Genomic DNA, 23,294 nt, shown 5'->3' with positions numbered 1-23,294 from the left:
CACCACGGCCGGTAGTCCCGACGTATGGTCCTAGGGCTCAGGTCTCTCAGTTGGCTTTTCATAGCCGATCATTAAGAGTTGAAAACAGCAGGTCTGGGACAGGTAGGGGTTTCGTAGCCGCAGGCAGAACAGTTGAAACTGGAATAGCAGCAAGGCCAGGCGGACTGGGGACAGCAAGGTGTCATCATGCCCGGTAGTCCTGACGTATGGTCCTAGGGCTCAGGTTCTCGGAGAGAAAGAGAGAACGAGAGAATTAGAGAGAGCATACTTAAATTCACACAGGACACTGGATAAGACAGGAGAAGTACTCCAGGTATAACCAACTAACCCCAGCCCCCCGACACATAAACTACTGCAGCATAAATACTGGAGGCTGAGACAGGAGCGGTCCGGAGACACTGTGGCCCCATCCGAAGAAACCCCCGGACAGGGCCAAACAGGAAGGATATAACCCCACCCACTCCGCCAAAGCACAGCCCCCGCACCACTAGAGGGATATCCCCAACCACCAACTTACAATCCTGAGACAAGGCCGAGTATAGCCCACAGAGGTCTCCACCACAGCACAAACCAAGGGGGGGGGGGCGCCAACCCAGACAGGAAGATCACGTCAGTAACTCAACCCACTCAAGTGACGCACCCCTCCCAGGGACGGCATGAAAGAGCACCAGCAAGCCAGTGACTCAGCCCCTGCAACAGGGTTAGAGGCAGAGAACCCCAGTGGAGAGGGGAACCGGCCCGGCAGAGACAGCAAGGGCTGTTCGTTGCTCCAGCCTTTCCGTTCACCTTCACACTCCTGGGCCAGACTACACTCAATCATATGACCTACTGAAGAGATAAGTCTTCAGTAAAGACTTAAAGGTTGAGACTGAGTCTGCGTCTCTCACATGGGTAGGCAGACTGTTCCATAAAAATGGAGATCTATAGGAGAAAGCCCTGCCTCCCGCTGTTTGCTTAGAAATTCTAGGGACAATTAGGAGGCCTGCGTCTTGTGACCGTAGCGTACGTATTGGTATGTACGGCAGGACCAACTCGGAAAGATAGGTAGGAGCAAGCCCATGTAACGCTTTATAGGTTAACAGTAAAACCTTGAAATCAGCCCTTGCCTTAACAGGAAGCCAGTGTAGGGAAGCTAGCACTGGAGTAATATGATCAAATTGTATATGTATATGTATGTATATATGTATATATATATATATATATATATATATATATATATATATATATGTATATGTGTGTGTGTGTGTATGTATATATATATATATATATATATATAGATATAGAATTATTGTAAAATTAACTCTGTCCATAAGGTGTAGATAGTGAGTATGGACCGGAAGTAGAGGCCTGGGCGTTGTTGTTCACTAATTTACTCCAAGTAGGGAAAGGATGGTGGGGTTGAAAAGTAATAAAGGGGAATATATATATATATAAAAAATAAAAATAAAATATGGGGGATTGGAAGTGATGCAGACATTTATAAAAAAAAAAAAAAAAAAAAAAAAAAAAAAACATTATATAGTATCCCCTCCTCGTGGCGAAAAGCATACAAGCTAATTATAATACACAAAGTAAGCAAAACAATGAAATCATTCCAACATTGCCTAAAATGATTAATACGATACTAATGAGAGATAGACCTATATAAGCAATATAACAATGGAGATGTACAAACTATGGCGTAAGGGAACGATGAGCGGATAAGGGGCAAGCCGTAATTTCCATTAAGACAATAATGAGCGAGCGGTCGATTTAACTATTTGTTCTGCACTTTTGAAATGTACAGCGACAGAATTCAGATCATGGGCCGTTCTTACAGTGTTCTCCATGTACACCAAGTCAGAACCGTAGGATAAATAACGGGGGCGTATAAGCAGACAATGAAAGCTCTTACGAATTGCAAAAATCTCTGAAGCTGGAGACTCTTATCTCCCTCACTAACTTTAAGCATCAGTTGTCAGAGCACCTTACCGATCACTGCACCTGTACACAGCCCATCTGTAATTAGCCCACCCAACTACCTCATCCCTATATTGTTATTTATTTTGCTCTTTTGCACCCCAGTATCTCTATTTGCACATAATCTCTTGCACATCTAGCATTCCAGTGTTAATACTAATTGTAATTATTTTGCACTATAGCCTATTTATTGCCTTACCTCCATAACTTGCTACATTTGCACACACTGTATATATATTTTCTGTTGTATTTCTTTGACTTTATGTTTTTTTTTACCCCATATGTAACTCTGTGTTGTTGTTTTTATCGCACTGCTTTGCTTTATCTTGGCCAGGTCGCAGTTGTAAATGAGAACTTGTTCTCAACTGGCTTACCTGGTTAAATAAATGTGAAATAAAATAAAAATAAAATAACGATATTCGATGATGACATTTCTCTAAAACAGGCTATAGGCTACATGTGCACCACCAAGTGGGAGCAGTAGGCTGTTCTGAGGGGTAGCTACTAACAATTTACTACACAACATACACTTAGTATTACTTTATTAGCTACTGACCTCCCTGGCATATTACATAATTGATGCAGTAGTATACAATACATATTTTTGGACTCACTGTTGTGCTGTGCTCACCTGAACATAGCTCGGCGGTCCTTCTTGAGGACAAACTTTGTCATCAAACTTTGTCATCAAAGTCTGGCATTCTCTGGTGCTTTCATGACAACTGGGAACTCGGAAATAAACAAGGTCGAACTATGACGTCAGTGATCTTCAGGTCGGAGCTCTAGAAAGAGGCCTGAGTTCCCGACTTCGAATTCCGAGTTGGATGACCTTTCAAAACGTATTTTCCCAGTCCGAGGTTGTTTTTCCCGAGTTCAAAGTTGTCTTGAAAGCACTGAAGTCTGAGATTTCCCAGTTCAGTTTCCAGTTGTTTTGAATGCGGCAGAAATCATGCTGGATTGACAGCATGGCCAATGTATTCAACCTTTTCTGATCTCTTAAAATCATGGCTTGACAGCTCTCTAACTCGATTTTGGACCATAGAGATGAAAGGGGCAGAGTATGTGAGCGGAGTTGAGGTCAGAAATCCCCGCTCATCGCTCACGGAGCGGTGCTTGCTCACAGCTCTGGCGCTCCACATCCTTTCCAACGTCTCTGCTAAAAACCGCTCTGCACTCACAGAAAAAACGAATTGCCGCTCCGAATTCGCTCCATTAATTAAAATCACAATTTAACCAACAACCATCTATTTTTGTGACTACCTGGCGCTACCATTTGGTTTTGAAGTATTGAAACCAAACCATATGATTTGAATGAAAAGTATTTGAATAAACATCAAAAGGTGAATGTAAGAAGCGCTCATAATTTCAAATAGGCTACATGTCTTAGTAAACAGCATATAAACACTAAATTGGTCAGGAGCCAGACAGGGAGCATAAGGAAGACGGAAATTCATTATTTCAAGGCTATAGCCTACAAAGAATTACATTGTGAAGCATTTGCGATTGCGACACTAGGCTGGTAGGGACATAAAGCGGTCAGCATTTAAACAATATTTCGTTGTATTAAATCCTTCTAGTCTATAAATTCCGCATATAGACGTTGACTTACTTATAATTAAATACTAATTCTACGAAAAATGCCTTATTAGGCTCAGTCAACAGTGCCTTTGAATTCATTTTTTAGAAACACAAGTTTGGCCAGAGTCTGTGGCTTCAGTCTCATGCGATGGTGCCTGGAGAGCAGGCCAGCAGCGGAGAATATCCTCTCTGCACTTGCAAGTCAGTGAAGAACAAATTCTTATTTACAATGACGGCCTACACCAATCACCCCTGTAACTTAACCATTAGTGGTACTGAGAGTTCCTGTAATTTCTTTGACGCTGTATGAAGGCATTGTTCCATAGGACATTTGTCACATAGAGAGATGATGATTATGACCAGCTGCTGTCTATTGGTTAGAAAGATGGTTCTATATTTAATGTATGTGATAGTCATTAACCACGTTTCCACAGTTTCTATGCGAGTAAAGTCATAAAGTATTTTTTAAAAATCACGACAGCTGTGATGGAAACAGGAAGTTTAGGTACAATTTTATAAATGCCGACAGATCATTTGTTCGTTCGACATGGTGGGATCTTTTTGTTGTCTGTAAAATTAATTATGCGAGAAATGGCGGTGGAAACGTCTTTATGCGTAAATATTGATATAATAACCATCATATCAAAGTAAACTTGGAGTAAAGCGATGATTTGTTGTGTGGTCCTCCCACTAAGACTCGGGAAACCATGCAGTTTATTAGGCTACAGATGAAATTAGTTATGATGAATATCACACGGTGGTGGAAGTGCACGGTGATGAGCTTGGTGCTCCTTTCCAATAAATGTCGAGGGTCTTATTCTGATGACATGATGATCGATACTTGACTGCCGTTTGACAAATAAAAATATTAATAATAATCTCTTCATGTAGACTAACCTACCCGCACTGTATCTGTGAGCTGTTCGCTAGAGCGCACGTGCCAAGACCTGAGGCACATTTGCTATTTAACGCAACAGTTTGTGACAACACTATCGGAAGAGTTGAAAATGCGATGGAAACACATTGAACATTAGATTCATGAAAACGTAAGTGAAAAAGTACATTTTGTGTGCACTACCTCATCATTTTGGTAGAAACACACCACTGGTGGGAAAATGTGCATATTTTTGAATATTCGCATGAAAGTCTGTTGCCAATTGGATGGAAACCTTGCTACTGCTAAACAATATGAGTCGTGTACACTACCCGTCAAAAGTTTTAGAACACCTACTCATTCAAGGGTTTTTCTTTATTTTTACTATTTTCTACACATAGAATAATAGTGAAGACATCAAAACTATGAAATAACACATATGGAATCATGTAGTAACCAAAAAAGTGTTAAACAAATCAAAATATATTTTATGTTTGAGATTCTTCAAATAACCACCCTTTGCCTTGATGACAGCTTTGCACACTCTTGGCATTCTCTCAACCAGCTTCACCTGGAATGCTTTTCCAACAGTCGTGAAGGAGTTCCCACATATGCTGAGTACTTGTTGGCTGCTTTTCCTTCACTCTGCGGTCCGACTCATCCCAAACCATCTCAATTTGGTTGAGGTCGAGGGATTGTGGGGGCCAGGTCATCTGATGCAGCACTCCATCACTCTCCTTCTCGGTAAAATAGCCATTACACAGCCTGGAGGTGTGTTGGGTCATTGTCCTGTTGGAAAATAATGATAGTCCCACTAAGCCCAAACCAGATGGGATGGTGTATCACTGCAGAATGCTGTGGTAGCCATGCTGGTTAAGTGTGCCTTGAATTCTAAATAAATCACAGACAGTGTCACCAGCAAAGCACCCCCACACCATAATACCTCCTCCTCCATGCTTTACGGTGGGAAATACACATGCAGAGATCATCCGTTCACCCACACCGCGTCTCACAAATACACAGCGGTTGGAACCAAAAATCTCCAATTTGGACTCCAGGCCAAAGGACAAATTTCCACTGGTCTAATGTCCATTGGTCGTGTTTCTTGGCCCAAGCAGGTCTCTTCTTCTTATTGGTGTCCTTTAGTAGTGGTTTCTTTGCAGCAATTCGACCATGAAGGCCTGATTCACACAGTCTCCTCTAAACAGTTGATGTTGAGATGTGTCTGTTACTTGAACTCTGTGAAGCATTTATTTGGGCTGCAATTTCTGAGGCTGGTAACTCTAATTAACTTATCCTCTGCAGCAGAGGTAACTCTGGGTCTTCCATTCCTTTGGCAGTCCTCATGAGAGCCAGTTTCATCATAGCGCTTGATGGTTTTTGCGACTGCACTTGAAGAAACCTTCAAAGTTCTTCAAATGTTCCATATTGACTGACCTTAATGTCTTAAAGTAACGATTGACTGTCGTTTCTCTTTGTTTATTTCAGCTGTTCTTGCTATAATATGGACTTGGTCTTTTACCAAATAGGGCTATCTTCTGTATACCTTGTCACAACACAACTGATTGGCTAAAAACACATTAAGAAGTAAAGAAATTCAACAAATTAACTTTTAAGAAGGCACACCTGTTAATTTAAATGCATTCCAGGTGACTACCTCATGAAGCTGGTTGAGAGAATGCAAAGAGTTTGCAAAGCTGTCATCAAGGCAAATGGTGGCTATTTGAAGAATCTCAAATATAAAATATATTTTGATTTGTTTAACACTTTTTTGGTTACTACATGATTCCATATATGTCATTTCACAGCTTTGATGTCTTCACTATTATTCTACAATGTAGAACATAGTAAAAATAAAGAAAAACCCTTGAATGAGTAGCTGTTCTAAAACCTTTGACCGGTAGTGTAGGTAAGGGATTAAGTGAAAACCTATAGGATAGCTCTCCAGGAGGTGGGTTGGGCATGAAATGACAGCAGGCTGTACAATACTGAGCCATGCTGGTGTGGTGTGGATTGGTACAGGGCAATTCCACGGTCACTGAGTGATGCAGAGATTCAGATTGTTCACTTTAAAAAGTACTTCAAACAAACCAGTGATTGCAAATTGTTAAAATTAGTCCTTGTGCATATAGTTGTATGGTTTGTTTCACTATGACATCATTGCTTTTAGTTTACTTACATTTTAAAGTCAATAATCTGAGTGTCAGCACCACTCTGTTACCATGAAATTGCCCTACAGCTCGGCTCAGTCCTACTGTACATCGTGTGTTATCACTTACAGTGAGCTCCAAAAGCATTGGGACAGTAACCATTTTTGTTGTTGTTTTGGCTCTGTACTCCAGCACTTTATAGAGTTGAAATTATACAATGACTATGAAGTTAAAGTGCAGACTGTCTGCTTTAACTTGAGGGTATTTTCATCCATATTGGCTGAACCGTTTAGAAATTACAGCACTTTTTGTACATAGTCCCCCCATTTTAGGGGACCAAAAGTATTGGGACAAATTCACTTACTGTATATGTGTATTAAAAGTAGTCACAAATATAGTATTTGATCCCATATTCCTAGCATGCAATGACAGTGTGCAAAACAGGTGTTGTAAACCAGTAAGTACATTTTGCAACATCTTGATGTAAAATCTTGTTTATTGCTCATTGTATCATAGAAATTGTAGTTCATAGAAAAATACACATAGGTTAGGCAGATTACTTTGAGCCCAGGTCTCCACAGGAGAAAAATGTCTGCTTCCTGCACATTACCAACATCCTCACCACTGTCTCAGTCTTAATCTTACTAAACGTTATCGTCACTGCATAGTACCTAATTCTATATTGCTCTCCCTGGTGGCGTAATCTTTATCACCGTCATTTATTGGTCCCTACAGCTCTGTTTTGTCCTTCTTCCTGGCAGCACACCTGAAGCCCAAGTTATCAGAAGCCGAGTCCGGAGTGTTCCCCATCCTGTAGAAACACAGAAACAAAACACAGTCACATTCAACACCGCCCATTTTCCAAGTAAAGTAACAGCAATCGATCCCCAAACCCTCATTATGTACATCGAAAACCGAAAGGTTACTGGATCGAATCCCGAGCCGATAAAGGTAAAACAAATCTGTCGTTCTGCCCCTGAGCAAGGCAGTTAACCCCCAACAAAAACTGCTCCCCGGGAGCCGATGACGTGGATGTCGATTAAAGCAGCCCCCCCGCACCTCTCTGATTCAGAGGGGTTGGGTAAATGCAGAAGACACATTTCAGTTGAATGCATTCAGTTGTACAGCTGACTAGGTATCCCCCTTTCCCTTTCAATTACAACAGTTACAACTACCCAGTGGGTAAAACCTGGTTGAAAAGACATCAGTATGATGTCTTATTCTGGTCGCAAACTGGTTGAAAAATGACGTTTTTTAAAAGTATTTTCACTGACAAGAATATTATGTATTTTTTTTACCACCATACGGCCAGTTGGTCATATTCTTGTGATTAAGCGGTCGGAAATCCCGCTCCACTAGGTGCTTCCGCACTGCTCTGGCATTCCACATTCTTTCCAACGACTCCGCTAAAAACCGCTCAGCGCTCACAGGAGAAAAAAAAACTGCCGCTCCGAATTCGCTCCATTCGTTAAAATCACAATTTAACCAACACCCATCAATTTCTGTGACTACCTGGTGCTACCATTTGGTTTAGAAGTATTGAAATCAAACCATATGATTTTAATGAAAAGTATTTTAATCAACATGAAAACTTGAATGTAAGAAGCGCTCATCATATCAAATAAGCTACGTCTTATCAAACTGCATGTAAACACTCTAAATAGGTCAAAAGCCAGACAGGGAGCCTAAGAAGAAACAGAAATTAATTATTTAGGCTATATTTTTCAATTATTTTAAGGCTATAGCCTACAAAATATACATTGTGAAGCATTTGCGAGTGTGACACTAGATTGGTAGGGACATTAAGTGCTCAGCATTTAAACAACATTTTGTTGTATTGAATCATTATAGTCTATAAATTGCGCATATAGGATGCGACTTACTTACAATTAAATACAAATTAAATGATAAATGCCTTATTAGGCTCAGTCTAGTGCCTTTGAAATCCTTTTTAGAAACACGAGTTTGGCCACAGTCTGTGGCTTCAGTCTCATGTGATTGTGCCTGGAGAGCAGACCAGCAGCGGAGAATATCCTCTCTGCACTTACAGAACCATTGTAGATTCTAAACACCCTTCGGGCCACTCTTGCCAGGCTGGGCAGAGTTGCTTTTTTCAGGCAAAATAACCCAATCAAAACAGAAAGCTCCTTGAAAGTGGAAATATGCCAGGCCTATAGGGCCAAAATCAATTATTGCCAATTGTATAGATAATAGAACAAAAATGAAGGAAACTTTTAAGAGATCAGATTTTTTGTTTATAAATACTTTGCAACAAAGACACACTTAGTTATCTACCCACCTCGTTCCTTTCTTTTAGCATGTGCATGTAGTAAGTACACCATCATGCTTTTGGGATATGTGTCTTTTCAGATTCCACAATGATTCTTTAGTTGTGGACACTACATCACCACACTCCCTCTCTTGCTGCTCTTGGTCCTCATCTTTGTCAGTTTCTTTATGAAAATATTTAGCAAACTCCATGATGTTGACCAATGTTCTCGGGCAAGCTGGCTGCCTGCGCACAGACATCTATTACTGTACGTGAGGCACAGATTCCAATCCAAGTTTTATCATTATTTAGCTACTGAAATTAAAATACAATTGCTGCCTGCATCATGTTACTTTATTAAAAGCTTTAAGGGAAAATATAATATAACATAATATAAATATAATATTTTCAGGGTCAAATTCAGGTGCAATAACTCTTTACTCATTATTTATGGAAAGAAATGCTATAAAAATAGGGTTTTGTAAAACCTGGGTGATTGTAGTATGATATTGAAATAAAAGACATAGGCCTAGGTGTTCTTTGTTAAATTCTGAAAACAAATGTAATTAGTCATAATAGAACATCAAAACAGCATTCAGTGGAACAGAAGACAATGTGCAGCACAATAAACTAATTAGCTAACACAGATAAAAGACGACCATTAGGAGCCAACACACACAGCAAGCTACCAGATATCATTTATGAAACAACATTGTACTTCAGTTTTACTGCAGTGCATTTCTGTAAGGGTATCCTGTATTATTGTGCATGTTCATCTTACATGCTGGTAGCCTATAACAAATGTTATGGAAGTGAATGTGCACTTTTCAATTATGTGGACTGCAACTATGAAAAACTGCCATAGCCTGTAGTAAAAGCAAAATAATTTATAGCATCAGAGATTCTCTAAATTAGGGACCATCTCTGATAGCTATAGGACCTCAGAGACTGTCACAAATGTTAGCTTTTAATTACCTAGCAAATTCCATGACTCAGGGGTGAAATATATCACATTTCTTTGTTTTTTTAAAACTGATATTTCAACACCTGCCGAACAGAAACCTCAAATGGCCCTACTCCTGAAAAAGTTAATCGGGCCGGATAAGCTGAAGTGGACTCGGCCAGGGTACCATTAGCCGGAGCTCAGAGTAATATGATTCTGCCGGAGTCGGGAAGAATTCTCCCTTAGTCCGAGTCCATGCCGAGTCCCCCGAGTCTCAGATTAGGCCCGAGCCCAGCATGTTGACTGGGTACAGTATAACCACAAGACCCTAACCCGCTTTGGTGCGCTCTGCCAGCTGTTTGCCAAGCTGAATCATGCAAACCCTGCTGGAAAAGAGCATTACTCCAATTGTTATAATTGTAATGGTTCTAGTGTTTCATATGCAATGGGCGTCCCGAACAGATTTCAACCAGTAAAAGACGTCTTTATCACATTGTATGCCCACTGGGTAAGCTTTGCATTTGATGTTAGGACTCATAATCAGATCTATCTATCCCAGTCCAGCCCTTAATTTATGAGTAACATAAACTGGCCCTGGAGCAGTTATTAATAAAGTCAGAGAATAACTATAAGATTAAACAGGAGTAACAACAGAGTAAACGTTCACTTGCCTGGTCGTGATTCGAGCCTTGTGATTGGCTGATCCATCTTCCGTGTCGATCCAGGAACCACCACGCAGAACGAACATTGGTTGTGCTCCAGGGAAGGGTGTAGATGTCCACTCCCATGCGTTTCCCATCATGTCATACAGTCCTGAGGGAGGGGACCGAGAAACAAACTGATGACCAATTCTAAATGGACCCCTGGCCCATTGTCCTACGTCAGTGGCGTCACTCCTACGTGACGTTCGTAACCTCAACTGGCAGTCCAGGCGGAATTATCACACTATCTGAAGTAAGACAATGCCCTGGCCACTACCCCTATACACTACTCCTGGCCACTACCCCTGGCCACTACCCCTATACACTACCCCTGGCCACTACTCCTATACACTACCCCTGGCCACTACCCCTATACACTACCCCTGGCCACTACTCCTATGTAGATCTGAAAGAATTGTATATGGATCAAGAATATAGTGATGCTCTGATTCTCCCTTTGCTAAGCTGGGTGGAAGGCTGTATAAAGGGATATTTACCAAAACTGTTCTGAGGACGGAAAGCAGTGACAGGGGCGATACCATGGTAACCATCCTCTGCTGTGTCTCCATTAGGGAACAGGCCCTGAAACACACATCAGGATAATAATGTAATGTCTCATTTATAATAGGTCGTTATCAATAAAACGTCACAACAGCTTTCGATGTGGCTGCTGGGGGGGAAGGAGATGCCCCAGATCGGCTGAAACCATTGACAACTACGTGCCGTTTTCAAGGGATTGTTAAATAAATGTTATAGGCCAAATATTTCGTTGGGAATTGTGAAGCAAAAGTCCCAACTTTAAATCTTCATCATACTTCTTCTTATTAATCTTATGCACGCTACTCCTCTTACACCGTTAAAGCTAGTAATGTCCTTCAAACTTTAAAATGTGCAGACTGGCCTGGAATAGTGTTGTTGCATACAACTTTTGGATATTATTTATACTTTTTTGTCCATCATCATTCACTTTAATGTTACTTTTTTCAACATTCTAAAGCTCCCCATTGTGACATCATCACTGCCAACTTCCATTCACTCTAAATGCAACAACCTTTTTCTAATTTTGACCACTTTCCCAGCACTTAGACAAAAACTTAGAGTGAATGACACCTTGGTCTGCTTCTCTGCTCTTCAAATCTGAAATAAGAACATAAATATCTACTACCAATCAAGAGGTACAGCTGTTTTAGTAACCACATCAACTATTAACTGCTATGGAACTTTTCAGAACTTTCAAATTATAAAAATGGGGGAGCACATTCTAAGCATGACACAAATCAGCTACCTTGACCACTTTTCCCAACAACGTAGACAAACTTAAAGGGTATGACACCTTGGTCTACTTCTCTGAAATAAGTGAAATAAGAACAGTATCTACTACCAATCAAGAGGTACATCTCTAATTTAGCTAACTTCCCACTGTTGAATTAACTGCCATTGAACTTTTCAGAACTTTCAAATTATAACAATGGGGGAGCACATTCTAAGCATGAGACTTTTGACACTAATGCGCTATCTTGACCACTTTTCACAGCAACCCATTGTAGACAAAAACTTAAAAGGGTAACTTCAACAATGCTCCTTGTCTTCTGTACTCTATTATTACAGTTTACATATATTCTAGTAGGAGAGTGTATAAAAGTGTAGTAGGCTAGTCTGAATGTAGTTATTTGTGATGAAATATGTGATCTAACTGACCCACAATCCAAAGTAATAAGGTTGATAGTGTAGTCTATCAAAGTAATCAGACCAATTATTTTACTAAATTTAACTTGGACTATATTTAACTTCTTGGCATAAGTAAAACATTTAAAACTTCTTCCACTACAACAAAAACACTTGTAAAGAGTTAAAGCAAGTCCCACCAATATACTATCTAGTTGGTTTTAATATCATCACACGAAGAGCATAGTCAGAACTACACATTTCCGATTATTCCACATTTCGCTCTGTCATCAGAGTTCTACAGCAAACAGTGAACATCAATGTATCATGTATTTTCAGATACGTGAGGGTTGCGAGATCCATTTGGCATGCTAGCTAAGCAAACAACATGGGTCATTTAGCTCTGTCATCAGAGTTCTACAGCAACGTGAGGGTTGCGAGATCCATTTGGCATGCTAGCTAAGCAAACAACATGGGTCATTTAGCTCGCTTCATCAGAGATGAGGTTTTTGGAAAGAGCTTGACATCGGCAAGTCCTCGTCCTGGTAAAGTTGTCAGTCGGACTGCTGTCATCACAACTATAGATGCCAAGCAAATCAAACAATATTTGGATATAGCCATTCATACTAAACAAAAATATAAACACAACATGCAACAATTTCAAAGATTTTACTGAGTTACATAAAGTTAAATAAAGGTAGGGGCGTGGATCAGAAAACCAGTCAGTATCTGGTTTGACCACCATTTGCCTGGATATTGGCAGAAACTGGAACACGCTGTCGTACACGTTAATCCAGAGCATCCCAAACATGCTCAATGGGTGACATGTCTGGTGAGTATGCAGGCCATTGAAGAACTGAGACATTTTCAGCTTCCAGGAATTGAGTACAGATCGTTGTGACATGGGGCCGTCCATTATCATGCTGAAACATGAGGTGATGGCGGCGGATGAATGGCACGACAATGGGCCACAGGATCTCGTCATGGTATCTCTGTGCCATCGATAAAATGCAATTTTAATTTAGTTGTCCATAGCTTATGCCTACCCATATCATAACCCCACCACCACCATAGGGCACTCTGTTCACAACGTTGACATCAGCAAACCGCTCGCCCACACAACGCCATACACATGGTCTGCGGTTGTGAGGCCGGTTGGACGTACTGCCAAATTCTCTAAAACATCATTGAGGCGGCTTATGGTAGAGAAATGAACATTCCATTCTCTGGAAACAGCTCTGGTGGACATTCCTGCAGTCAGCATGCCAATTGTACACTCCCTCAAAACTTGAGACATCTGTGGCATTGTGTTGTGTGACAAAACTGCACATTTTATAGTGGCCTTTTATTGTCCCCAGCACAAGATGCACCTGTGTAATGATCATGCTGTTCAATCAGCTTCTTGATATGCCACACCTGTCAGGTGGATGGATTATCTTGGCAAAGGAGAAATGCTCACTAACAGGGATGTCAACAAATTTGTGCACAAAATATGAGAGATATAAGCTTTTTGTGCGTATGGAACATTTCTGGGATCTTTTATTTCAGCTCATGGAACATGGGACCAACACTTTACATGTTGCATTTATATTTTTGTTCAGTGTAGTTTATCCCTGAAAGTTAGCTTGTTAACTAGCCATATTGACGTGATCTGTTATTAATAGCTAGCCAATTTGACATGGTCCATCCATCAATATAGCCTATCATGTCTGTCAGCAGCAATCGTGATTAAACACTATTTACTAACAATGTTGAAAAGGGATCATGTCGGCCAACTTCACTAGGTAGGCCTTCGTTGGTTGGAGAAAAATTACATTAGGTCTACTTCCCACTATGTTTTGCCAACTGTACAAAGTTTCTACCGGTAGCTTGTAATGTTACATCAACAAATGCACCCTTCTGCTGCTTGACAGGCAGAGCCCACAAATGATGGGAAATTAACCTAAACCACTCTTACTTTTCAGGTATAGTTCACTTTTTATATCTACCAGTAAACAGGCCAGTACATCAGGAGACGTGGAGGAGGCCGTAGGAGGGCAACAACCCAGCAGCAGGACCGCTACCTCCGCCTTTGTGCAAGGAGGAGCAGGAGGAGCACTGCCAGAGCCCTGCAAAATGACCTCCAGCAGGCCACAAATGTGCATGTCTCTGCTCAAACGGTCAGAAACAGACTCCATGAGGATGGTATGAGGGCCCGACATCCACAGGTGGGGGTTGTGCTTACAGCCCAACACCGTGCAGGACGTTTGGCATTTGCCAGAGAACACCAAGATTGGCAAATCCGCCACTGGCGCCCTGTGCTCTTCACAGATGAAAGCAGGTTCACACTGAGCACATGTGACAGACGTGACAGAGTCTGGAGACGCCGTGGAGAACGTTCTGCTGCCTGCAGCATCCTCCAGCATGACCGGTTTGGCGGTGGGTCAGTCATGGTGTGGGGTGGCATTTCTTTGGGGGGCCGCACAGCCCTCCATGTGCTCGCCAGAGGTAGCCTGACTGCCATTAGGTACCGAGATGAGATCCTCAGACCCCTTGTGAGACCATATGCTGGTGCGGTTGGCCCTGGGTTCCTCCTAATGCAAGACAATGCTAGACCTCATGTGGCTGGAGTGTGTCAGCAGTTCCTGCAAGAGGAAGGCATTGATGCTATGGACTGGCCCGCCCGTTCCCCAGACCTGAATCCAATTGAGCACATCTGGGACATCATGTCTCGCTCCATCCACCAATGCCACGTTGCACCACAGACTGTCCAGGAGTTGGCGGATGCTTTAGTCCAGGTCTGGGAGGAGATCCCTCAGGAGACCATCCGCCACCTCATCAGGAGCATGCCCAGGCGTTGTAGGGAGGTTATACAGGCACGTGGAGGCCACACCCACTATTGAGCCTCATTTTGACTTGTTTTAAGGACATTACATTAAAGTTGGATCAGCCTGTGGTGTGGTTTTCCACTTTAAATTTTGAGGGTGACTGCAAATCCAGACCTCCATGGGTTGATAAATTTGATTTCCATTGATAATTTTTGTGTGATTGTGTTGTCAGCACATTCAACTATGTAAAGAAAAAAGTATTTAATAAGATTATTTCATTCATTCAGATCTAGGATGTGTTGTTTAAGTGTTCCCTTAATTTTTTTGAGCAGTGTATATTGTGAGGCTACCCTCACGTATCTGAAATGTCATGATCAATTTATGTTTCTGATCATGAAAAGCATGCAGTTACAGTGGGGAGAACAAGTATTTGATGCACTGCCGATTTTGCAGGTTTTCCTACTTACAAAGCATGTAGAGGTCTGTAATTTTAATCATAGGTACACTTCAACTGTGAGAGACGGAATCTAAAACAAAAATCCAGAAAATCACATTGTATGATTTTTAAGTAATTAATCATTGATGCCCCACGAGGTGAGATCTTGCATGGAGCCCCAGACCGAGGGTGATTGACCGTCATCTTGAACTTCTTCCATTTTCTAATAATTGCTCCAACAGTTGTTGCCTTCTCACCAAGCTGCTTGCCTATTGTCCTGTAGCCCATCCCAGCCTTGTGCAGGTCTACAATTGTATCCCTGATGTCCTTACACAGCTCTCTGGTCTTGGCCATTGTGGAGAGGTTGGAGTCTGTTTGATTGAGTGTGTGGACAGGTGTCTTTTATACAGGTAACGAGTTCAAACAGGTGCAGTTAATACAGGTAATGAGTGGAGAACAGGAGGGCTTCTTAAAGAAAAACTAACAGGTCTGTGAGAGCCGGAATTCTTACTGGTTGGTAGGTGATCAAATACTTATGTTATGCAATAAAATGCAAATTAATTACTTAAAGATCATACAATGTGATTTTCTGGATTTTTGTTTTAGATTCCTTCTCTCACAGTTGAAGTGTACCTATGATAAAAATTACAGACCTCTACATGCTTTGTACGTAGGAAAACCTGCAAAATCGGCAGTGTATCAAATACTTGTTCTCCCCACTGTACTTGCAGTAGGCCTATAACTCTGATGATTGATCTAAATGTGTGCAATTGTTTTGTATGGAATAACCAGACATTTGTAGTTCTGACTATGCTCTTCTAGAGGTGATGATATTACAACCAAACAGTTAACATTTATTTAACAATGAAAACTGCACACAGTTGTAAATGTTTTTTGCGGAGCTGCGAGTCTTCTTGCCCCCCAGCAGGCAAGAAGACTGGTCCTCTGTAGCTCAGCTGGTAGAGCACGGCGCTTGTAACGCCAAGGTAGTGGGTTCGATCCCCGGGACCACCCATACACAAAAATGTATGCACGCATGACTGTAAGTCGCTTTGGATAAAAGCGTCTGCTAAATGGCATATTATTATTATTATTATTATTAAATGGAACGCTCTGCACCTTATTGTGACGTTGTATTGATAACGACCTATACTGCTATATGAAGTAACCTTACTGATGATTCAAGTCAAGGGATACTAATTGTAATCACTTGATAAATCATGAATAAAATATTTTTGAGCAAATCCTAACATGGAAGCTTGTGTAGGATGTAGGTTACGTAAGTTCTAACTTTGGCTTTAGAACACAGGAACCAAAATATATATATATTTTTAAAGGTTGAGAAGAACGTTAGAATGTTCATTTCAGGATGGTGAATGCGATATCATTCGTCTGACCTGCCACAGGTTGGAGCGGTTGGCCTGGAATTTGTTTCCCCAGGGATACGTTCTACCTGAAGGGAAGAAGGGGTTCTGTTATCAACATGGAATGGAGGAGGGCTGTTATCTATGAATGGCTATTAATTTTAAGCTTAATAAAAAACAACTTTTGTAAAACATCACAGTACAGTTGAAAAATATATGGCAAATAGAAATCAAATATGGATGGTGTTAAGAGATAGATGGGTGGTGTTGAATGGAGTTGAAGGATGGAACTAATAACGACTAACAACAACTAATAACAACAAGATAACTAATGTAAAGCATACTGTGTCCATAATAAGTATATAAGTTATATGAAAATGTATGCACTCACTAACTGTAAGTCGCTCTGGATAAGAGCGTCTGCTAAATGACTAAAATGTAAAAAATTTATAGGTTGAGAGTTTTTGTGAAAGAGCACAGTTAGAAAGATATGGCCTATAGAAGCAAAGCGGATGGACATCATGAAAATGATTGGAGAGGTTGAGGGTAGAGGAAGTTCAGGAGTAAAAACAAACTAAATAGAATTATTGTAAAATTGACTGTGTCCATCAAATGTATATAGTATGTACAGTGAGGGGAAAAAAGTAATAAGTATTTGACCCCTCTGCAAAACATGACTTAGTACTTGTTGGCAATCACAGAGGTCAGATGTTTCTTGTAGTTGGCCACCAGGTTTGCACCCATCTCAGGAGGGATTTTGTCCCACTCTTCTTTGCAGATCTTCTCCAAGTCATTAAGGTTTCGAGGCTGACGTTTGGAAACTCAAACCTTCAGCTCCCTCCACAGATTTTCTATGGGATTAAGGTCTGGAGACTGGCTAGGCCACTCCAGGACCTTAATGTGCTTCTTCTTGAGCCACTCCTTTGTTGCCTTGGCCGTGTGTTTTGGGTCATTGTCATGCTGGAATACCCATCCACGACCCATTTTCAATGCCCTGGCTGAGGGAAGGAGGTTCTCACCCAAGATTTGACGGTACATGGCCCCGTCCATCGTCCCTTTGATGCGGTGAAGTTGTCTTGTCCCCTTAGCAGAAAAACACCCCCAAAACATAATGTTTCCACCTCCATGTTTGACGGTGGGGATGGTGTTCTTGGGGTCATAGGCAGCATTCCTCCTCCTCCAAACACGGCGAGTTGAGTTGATGCCAAAGAGCTCGATTTTGGTCTCATCTGACCACAACACTTTCACCCAGTTTTCCTCTGAATCATTCAGATGTTCATTGGCAAACTTCAGACGGGCCTGTATATGTGCTTTCTTGAGCAGGGGGACCTTGCGGGCGCTGCAGGATTTCAGTCCTTCACGGCGTAGTGTGTTACCAATGTTTTCTTGGTGACTATGGTCCCAGCTGCCTTGAGATCATTGACAAGATCCTCCCGTGTAGTTCTGGGCTGATTCCTCACCATTCTCATTATCATTGCAACTCCACGAGGTGAGATCTTGCATGGAGCCCCAGGCCGAGGGAGATTGACAGTTATTTTGTGTTTCTTCCATTTGCGAATAATCGCACCAACTGTTGTCACCTTCTCACCAAGCTGCTTGGCGATGGTCTTGTAGCCCATTCCAGCCTTGTGTAGGTCTACAATCTTGTCCCTGACAATCCTTGGAGAGCTCTTTGGTCTTGGCCATAGTGGAGAGTTTGGAATCTGATTGATTGATTGCTTTTGTGGACAGGTGTCTTTTATACAGGTAACACGCTGAGATTAGGAGCACTCCCTTTAAGAGTGTGCTCCTAATCTCAGCTCGTTACCTGTATAAAAGACACCTGGGAGCCAGAAATCTTTCTGATTGAGAGGGGTCAAATACTTATTTCCCTCATTAAAATGCAAATAACATTTTTGACATTTTTGATTTTTTGGTTGTTATTCTGTCTCTCACTGTTCAAATAAACCTACCATTAAAATTATAGACTGATAATTTCTTTGTCAGTGAGCAAACTTACAAAATCAGCAGGGGATCAAATACTTTTTTCCCTCACTGTATGAGCTGGAAGTAGAGGCCTAAGCATTGTTGTTCACTAGTTTACTAAAATCAGGGAAGGTGTGGTGGGGTTGGAAAGTAATAAAGAAATGTATGTGTATATATGTATGTATGTATGTACAGTGGGGAGAAAAGTATTTAGTCAGCCACCAATTGTGCAAGTTCTCCCACTTAAAAAGATGAGAGAGGCCTGTAATTTTCATCATAGGTACACGTCAACTATGACAGACGAATTGAGAAAAAAGAATCCAGAAAATCACATTGTAGGATTTTTAATGAATTTATTTGCAAATTATGGTGGAAAATAAGTATTTGGTCACCTACAAACAAGCAAGATTTCTGGCTCTCACAGACCTGTAACTTCTTCTTTAAGAGGCTCCTCTGTCCTCCACTCGTTACCTGTATTAATGGCACCTGTTTGAACTTGTTATCAGTATAAAAGACACCTGTCCACAACCTCAAACAGTCACACTCCAAACTCCACTATGACCAAGACCAAAGAGCTGTCAAAGAACACCAGAAACAAAATTGTAGACCTGCACCAGGCTGGGAAGACTGAATCTGCAATAGGTAAGCAGCTTGGTTTGAATAAATCAACTGTGGGAGCAATTATTAGGAAATGGAAGACATACAAGACCACTGATAATCTCCCTCGATCTGGGGCTCCACGCAAGATCTCACCCCGTGGGGTCAAAATGATCACAAGAACGGTGAGCAAAAATCCCAGAACCACACGGGGGGACCTAGTGAATGACCTGCAGAGAGCTGGGACCAAAGTAACAAAGCCTACCATCAGTAACACACTACGCCGCCAGGGACTCAAATCCTGCAGTGCCAGACGTGTCCCCCTGCTTAAGCCAGTACATGTCCAGGCCCGTCTGAAGTTTGCTAGAGTGCATCTGGATGATCCAGAAGAGGATTGGGAGAATGTCATATGGTCAGATGAAACCAAAATAGAAATTTTTGGTAAAAACTCAACTCGTCGTGTTTGGAGGACAAAGAATGCTGAGTTGCATCCAAAGAACACCATACCTACTGTGAAGCATGGGGGTGGAAACATCATGCTTTGGGGCTGTTTTTCTGCAAAGGGACCAGGACGACTGATCCGTGTAAAGGAAAGAATGAATGGGGCCATGTATCGTGAGATTTTGAGTGAAAACCTCCTTCCATCAGCAAGGGCATTGAAGATGAAACGTGGCTGGGTCTTTCAGCATGACAATGATCCCAAACACACCGCCCGGGCAACGAAGGAGTGGCTTCGTAAGAAGCATTTCAAGGTCCTGGAGTGGCCTAGCCAGTCTCCAGATCTCAACCCCATAGAAAATCTTTGGAGGGAGTTGAAAGTCCGTGTTGCCCAGCGACAGCCCCAAAACATCACTGCTCTAGAGGAGATCTGCATGGAGGAATGGGCCAAAATACCAGCAACAGTGTATGAAAACCTTGTGAAGACTTACAGAAAACGTTTGACCTGTGTCATTGCCAACAAAGGGTATATAACAAAGTATTGAGAAACTTTTGTTATTGACCAAATACTTATTTTCCACCATAATTTGCAAATCAATTCATTAAAAATCCTACAATGTGATTTTCTGGAAAAAAAATCTCATTTTGTCTGTCATAGTTGACGTGTACCTATGATGAAAATTACAGGCCTCTCTCATCTTTTTAAATGGGAGAACTTGCACAATTGGTGGCTGACTAAATACTTTTTTCCCCCACTGTATGTATGTATGTATGTATGTATATATATATATATATATATATATATATATATATATATATATATATATATGTGAGAGAAAAAAACCATATGGGGGATTGGAAGTGATGCAGACAATTACATTGATGGAAGTTACAATCTATCTGCAATATTAAAGCTGATCTACCCCCCAAAAAAATTACAAAATAAATAATAATAATAATAAAACAATGACTGCAGAGGACTTAGCAAGACTTAGAATTATAATTCTATGGGTTTTTATTCTATGGTGATATCAATGGCTTATTCTTTGTGGAGATCCACCCCCACTCTCAGTAGGCATTGTAATAAAGACAATCCCACTACAAAATAATTTTTTGAAAATGACTTAGCGAGCCCCACTCACCCTGCAGGCCCCCGCGTGCGGCCCACTCCCACTCCTCCTCGCTGGGCAGCCTCCTGCCCCTCCAGCTGCAGAAGGCCTGGGCATCGTTCCAGCTCACCTGGACCACCGGGGAGTCCAGACGCTCCCGGATCCCAGAACCAGGACCTGCAGGCTGGACAAACACATGGAGAGGAGTCAGGTAGTTCAGATATAGGTACATGGGGGTCAGGGACATGGTAAGATATTCAGGAGGTGAAAGAATCAGTAGAGGAGAAACAGAATCAAAGGAGAGAAGCAATGAGGAAGGGATGGGTATTAAAATCAAGAGAGGGGTAACAGAAGGGTTGGTAGAATAATCACAAAGGGGTAATACATACAGAAAGTGATTTACATTCAGTATGGAATGGTGAAGGACTATGAGATGGAGCGTGGATGGGAAAAACTCAAAAATGACTTCATTACCTGCCTCCAAAACACCCGTTCGACTGGCATCCACCAAGGTGCTGACTTCAGGGGGGAGAGGAGATTTAATCATTATCACAATTCAGAAGAAAATAAATCTGATATGAAATTTGATATGAAATGCAAACATGACTTTCAACACACCTCTATTTTCTCTGTCACTTTGCTCTTCAGCTCTTCAGACACAAAGTCCTGGAACACAAAACTCCAGCCGAAGGTCTCTGCTTCAGTCTTATATTTCTGTGCCCGGACAAACTCCCTGGGATGTACACAATAAAACACTTCAATATTCTCCGATACCAATGTCAACTAGTGTGCCCACATACAAACCCACTAAGCATGGACTGACCCCATCTTGTCTTTTGGCCGTCATTTTTTCTTGTTTTGGTGCCGACCGGCCTCGATTTCAACGTCCACGGACGTTGATTTTTGGTCCGGACCAGACCAAATCTGAACCAATCATAGATGTCTATGCTTGGTTCAGATTTGGTCTGGTCCGGACCGGCCTCGATTTTGGCCAAACATGACGTACATTATGTTTCACAAGTTTGGACAGCACAGCACAGTACAGTAGGGCACAGAAGAGTGCAGTACATTACATTACATTACAGTACAGTCAAGAAAAGTAGAGTATAGTACAGTAGAGCACAGTAAAGAAAAGTAAAGTTTACTCTAATGTACTCTACTGAACTAAACCGTACTCTACTAAATTAAACTGTACTGTACCGTAGTATACTCTACTGTGCTCTACTGTACTGAACTGTGCCGTACTTTACTGTGCTGTTCAAACTTGTGAAACATAGCCTAGAAGTCCATGATTTGTTCAGATTTGGTCTGGTCTAGTCCGGACAGACCACATTTGTACTTGTTTGGGGGCGGAGCTAATTAGAATAATACCCAGCAGGCTTTGCAAGTGTTTATTTCACATTTACATTTTGGTCATTCAGCAGATGCTCTTATCCAGAGCATTCAACAACAACATAGCAAGAAAAAAACATTACTGGGAATGTTATTGTAGTTGAAGTAGTCTGTCGGTTTATTCTGTAGGTTGGACTACTTTGAACATCATTGATGCCTGTTTTAAAGCTTTTGAAAAAGCTAACATAAGTGCATGTGACAGATGGGAGCAATAATACATATTCTATGTTGCAATCTCGTTCCTATATTACATTGATATAAAAAAGGATCATTGTGATATAATCCTTACTTCATTGAGAATGTATGTGCAGTTGAAATTTGGCCATAGAATCAATTGAACCTGATTTCAGTGTCCGGAAAATAAGTATTTTCAACATCCGGAAAATACGTCTTTTCAACTTTCATTTAGAACTTAAAATGAACCTAACTTCAACGTCTGGAAAATACATATTTTATGCATCCTTTCAACGTCATTTTGCATAATGGGAAGTAGTAGTATCATCATCATCATCATCATCGCTGTATCAAAATAACAGTTACCTGAAGTCAGAATTAGTGACGGGATATTTATCGATTCTGAATGGATCGACTGTCACTTCTTTCGTGGGTGATTCTCCATCCCTGCCGTCGGCTGAGTTCGTCCCCATCGTCATCTTTCCTCCTGGAATTTGCACCATTCCTTCATCGTCTGCAGAGTCAAAGATGTACAGTTGTGAAGCTGTATCTGTTGTATTATTTAATTGTGCCGAAAAAGTTGATTTGCATCAGTGAATGTTCCTTACCTGCGATGCAAGACAGCGCGGAGAGGCACAAAATAAGTGCTATTCTGAGGTTCATGGCTATAAAATGATAAGGCGATCGTGTTTTCTTAAACTAGTGAAATATGCAGGTCCAGGGTAAGATCGTTCATGTACTTTGAGCAGAATAGATCAACGCTCTCTAAGTAGCTATTTTATATATATATATATATACACTTCTTCAGTTTACACTGAACCCTGAAACAATTACAGTCGGACTATTTTCACTGACGGACAGGAAACTGTGGTA

At 41.3% G+C, this 23,294-nt stretch overlaps 1 protein-coding gene across 1 annotated transcript; it reads right to left on the bottom strand.

The window, feature by feature from the left end:
• Positions 1-7,039: 7,039 nt before the first annotated feature.
• sumf2 (sulfatase modifying factor 2) lies at positions 7,040-23,278 on the bottom strand. The gene is made up of 9 exons (XM_084140520.1): positions 23,030-23,278; positions 22,788-22,935; positions 21,474-21,588; positions 21,330-21,374; positions 20,889-21,039; positions 16,780-16,835; positions 10,972-11,056; positions 10,445-10,586; positions 7,040-7,372 (listed from the first exon to the last, which is right to left on the bottom strand). Exons 1-9 carry the CDS (start codon positions 23,082-23,084, stop codon positions 7,291-7,293), a joined length of 879 nt encoding a protein of 292 aa, XP_083996646.1. The 5' UTR covers positions 23,085-23,278; the 3' UTR covers positions 7,040-7,290.
• Between the last annotated feature and the right edge of the window lie 16 nt (positions 23,279-23,294).

The sequence above is a fragment of the Coregonus lavaretus genome (genome assembly GCF_964263955.1).
Source record: "Coregonus lavaretus genome assembly, chromosome: 24".
In the NCBI taxonomy this organism is placed as follows: Eukaryota; Metazoa; Chordata; class Actinopteri; order Salmoniformes; family Salmonidae; genus Coregonus; species Coregonus lavaretus.
The sequence above is the reverse complement of the archived record's forward strand: the minus strand, read 5'-3'. Positions and strand labels throughout refer to the sequence as shown.